This window comes from Ochlerotatus camptorhynchus, unplaced genomic scaffold (assembly GCF_037179485.1).
Source record: "Ochlerotatus camptorhynchus isolate MF236.1 unplaced genomic scaffold, CSIRO-AGI_Acam_v1.1 ptg000085l, whole genome shotgun sequence".
Taxonomy (NCBI): domain Eukaryota; kingdom Metazoa; phylum Arthropoda; class Insecta; order Diptera; family Culicidae; genus Ochlerotatus; species Ochlerotatus camptorhynchus.
The window spans coordinates 5,067,909-5,071,601 of record NW_027040575.1 but is presented as its reverse complement, the minus strand read 5'-3'; the positions used below and the strand labels follow the sequence as shown (position 1 = coordinate 5,071,601).

General features: G+C 43.2%; 1 protein-coding gene across 1 annotated transcript; it reads right to left on the bottom strand.

The window, feature by feature from the left end:
* Positions 1-387: 387 nt before the first annotated feature.
* Su(var)3-3 (lysine-specific histone demethylase Su(var)3-3) lies at positions 388-3,309 on the bottom strand. The gene is made up of 3 exons (XM_065218272.1): positions 3,228-3,309; positions 929-3,157; positions 388-863 (listed from the first exon to the last, which is right to left on the bottom strand). Exons 2-3 carry the CDS (start codon positions 3,009-3,011, stop codon positions 427-429), a joined length of 2,520 nt encoding a protein of 839 aa, XP_065074344.1. The 5' UTR covers positions 3,012-3,157; positions 3,228-3,309; the 3' UTR covers positions 388-426.
* Between the last annotated feature and the right edge of the window lie 384 nt (positions 3,310-3,693).

Genomic DNA, 3,693 nt, shown 5'->3' with positions numbered 1-3,693 from the left:
TGGTAGCATTGAATATAATGCATTTAACAGTCGGATTATTAGGACAACCTCGCTAATCCAGCCCCAAATTTGTAAAAATACAGTACAATTCCATTGGTAGCTAAAATGTAGTGAATGCAATAATGATTTGAAAACAAAGTTAAGTTGTCCTAAGGGGTATCTTCAAAATTGATAAGTAAGCCATTAACTTGATCGCATAATTTCATCATCGTCACATCTTATTCAAAGTCAGAGAGTAGCTTTTCTAATCTCAAATTTTAGTTCCATTGTGTACAATTACAATAAAAGTCCTTCCATTGTGGAAGTTGATGTGCTATTTTCTATTGTTATCTAGCAAACCACAGTTAATAATTGAGTGATCTCATTCAATTAATAATTTAAAATTTGTCTTACATACTGAATGAAGCTAAAAGGTATTACATATCTCTATTTTTTCGGTTCTTCCTTCGGTGCATCAGGGTAAGTGTTTGGGAAACCTAAATAGTAATCCGCTATCCGACCAGCTTCTCGCAGACCACTTAGCAATGCTCCATGAACAGTGGCAGGATAGTTGCGTATGGTGTGCTCACCAGCGAAGAACAACCGTGGAATGTCCGTTTTGCTACCATCGTCATCATCATTCCCATTTGTACCAGAATGCGATCCTCCATTGATACCGCCCAGGCCTCCAACGTCGCATCCACTAAACCGTGGCGTTACGGGTGCCGCCAGAAGATCATAATCGCTTCCTGACGAACCAACCGAAACAAAACTGTATGATCCACGGGCCCAAGGATCCGCTCGCCAACGGGTGACGACGGTTTCCTTGGGTTGTGGAACGGACGAATTGCCGAATATACCTTTTAGCACAGCAATGCACCGACCTGGGGAATAGGAAGGATAAAAAGATTACTCAAACAGGACTTGCAACAATCTGGACCTAACTTGCCAACGATGACGTCGTCGGAGACGTTCTCCATGATGGCTGCTGATTGACCGGCGACAAGTGCCAACAAAACAGGCGACTGCGAGATATTCCAAAACAGGAACAACTCACCTCGGCTAGCGGTGGTACTTCCAACGTGCCCGAACAAATTGGTATTGGGATCCCAGAAGATCCTATCGAAACAAAGCACTACTTTGTTGAGATTTCCAAAGCCCAACCGTTGAATTGCTGATTGTTTCCACTCTGGTAGTGGTGGATCGAACCGGACGGTGTTCAATTGTGAGGATTGCTCTGAGATTGCCACTTTGAGAACGCCCAGCGTTAACGTGCACAGTACGAGGTCAGCCTTGTAAGAGACTGAAGAGTTGTTCGATTTGAGATCTGCCGTCACTTCGACTCCTCCAGGGAAATACTTGATACGTTTTACCGCCGTATTGACTCGGACATCCAGTCCTTCGGTTAGTGCGATTGGAACGCAAGAGTAACCATTCTTTACGGTGGTATGATTGCCGATGAATTCAAAATCATCATCTTGGTCCCAATGTTTCAGCGAGAGATTACTCAACGGAGTAGCATTGGCAAACTCTAGGTTGGCAAAGTGCCAATCTAGGATTTGACGATCCTTGGAGGAAAGATAAACCTCGCTGACTTGATCGTTCTCGAGCTCCTTCAGTTTGGTTTCGATCTTTTCCTGACTAGAGCGAAGCAGTTCGATTTCCTTCCAAGCGAGTTGTTCCTCCCGTGCCGTCAAGCGAATACTGAATTCATGCTCTATGTATTTGCTATCAATTTCATTCGGTTTAGCTGGTTTCGTTTCAATGAGTTCTTTATGTTTTGTGCGAAGGCTTTTAATTCGATCCATCGTTTCTTTGATGGAGTTTTGGTTTTCAATCAATTTCTGCTGCCACAAGATTATGTTATTCAAATGTTGAACTTGCTTTTCTTTAACATGCTTTTCCTGAAGCTTGATGATCCATTCGAGGGCTTGTCCTAATGAAACGGGATGATTCCCAGCGTAATTGAAATCAAGTTGATGCGAGAGGTAGCTCGTGGCTTCTAGTAGCCGATTGAACTCCCGTTCCACCATATCGTCCTTGTGTTTAGGTACAGGTTTCCCTCCAGATCCATACAACGGGCATGCTGTTTTGATAGGACACATCTCCATCCCTGTTTGCTGACTTAAGATTGTGATTGGATTGCCCCAAATACCAGTGACCACCATTGCTCCCAAGTCCGCAGTATAGGAATTCTTACGAAATGTGGCAATTCTTCCTCCTACTCTGTCCCTTGCCTCGAGAACAATTACATCGAATCCAAATTGCTGAAGTTGTTGTGCAGCCGATAGGCCAGATATTCCTGCACCAATGACAATAATTTTTGCCAGCTTTTTAGTCGGTATCGGTTTCAAGCGCTTAAATATCCCGAAATTTATGAACCCATGCCTTTCTAAAAATGCGTGCACCTTTCGCACCAAATTCGGATCGCTATCGAAAGGCTGTTCAATATTTTTCAGTGCATTTTCGACAGTCAACTGCAAGGTAGGATTCTCAATCCACATTTGCAGTATACGATTGCGTACGTTCAGGAACACCCGTTGAGCTACAAGGCCATGTTTGGTAATTTCAGGGAAGCAAACCGCTTCTGAGGCAGTCATCTTTTCAAAAGGTAAACGGGACTGGAATGCTGCTCCCTCAAGACCCGCCATAATTTCACGATGGGGATTGGGATCAACCTCACCTTTTTCGTCCTTGGCCGTTGCCTCCGTTTCTCGTTTTTTAACTTTCGGTTCAATTTTCGCTTCAGGCTTCTTCTCACTGTTTGAAGCATCCATTGAATTTGTCGGTTTCGTGTCGGAATATTCCACTTTGGGTTTTTTCCGTCGACTGATTCGCCGACCTTCCTCCCCATCTTTACCCTCTGTCTGGTTGGATCCAGGCCCAGTTCTTCTATTTCCCTTCGGAGTAAATTCAGTCATCTCGATGTCGGAATCATCGCTGATAATCGTGACCGTCTCAATCTCCAGCGCTGATGCATTATTCGATGGCCCCCCGCTGGTAGTGGCCCCAGCACCTGAACTTGCACTCATGATTCGGTCCTCTCTTGAGGGCTTCCGTGGTTGTGCGTTGAATGATGCAACTTCTTATTCTTACCGTTCAAAGTAGCTTCAAACTGCGAACTGTTTATGGCACCATTTCCGAAGGAACTGTATTTTTTCCTGTCTAGAAAATTCCCCTGTTGGAAAATGTGTTTAAAAATAGTAAAATTAATCCGAAAGATGCGGAAAAATAATACAAATAAGTACTTTTTCCTAAAAATTTTAATCCGGAGGGTACGCAAGGGATGCAGAACAGGCACAACAAAAAAATATGACAAGCGAACAACCGCGATGAAAAACTCGATAGATGTGTTGCAAAAACCATCGCATTTTATGTACCTTTTGAATCAGGGGTGCCAGATTGTTTCCAACGCTCCATAAAAAATATCAGGCGTAATATTTGAAAATGGCACAAAAACTTTTGTAACACAAAGCTGTAACTGAAGTACTATGTAAAATAAGGCATTTTACGAGACGTTTCGAGTCAGCTGTTTTTTTTCTTTCTGTTTACCTATTTTGAAGGTTACCAGTGGGCCGATTTGTTGACATACCACGACCAAAATCAAAACAAAAACATCAGACGTAAACAATAACAATGCCTCGAGCGCGTTCGAGTGGCCCGCCAGGAACTGTCATCAAGACGTCACGTAAAATAGCTTATAGTCGCTAAATT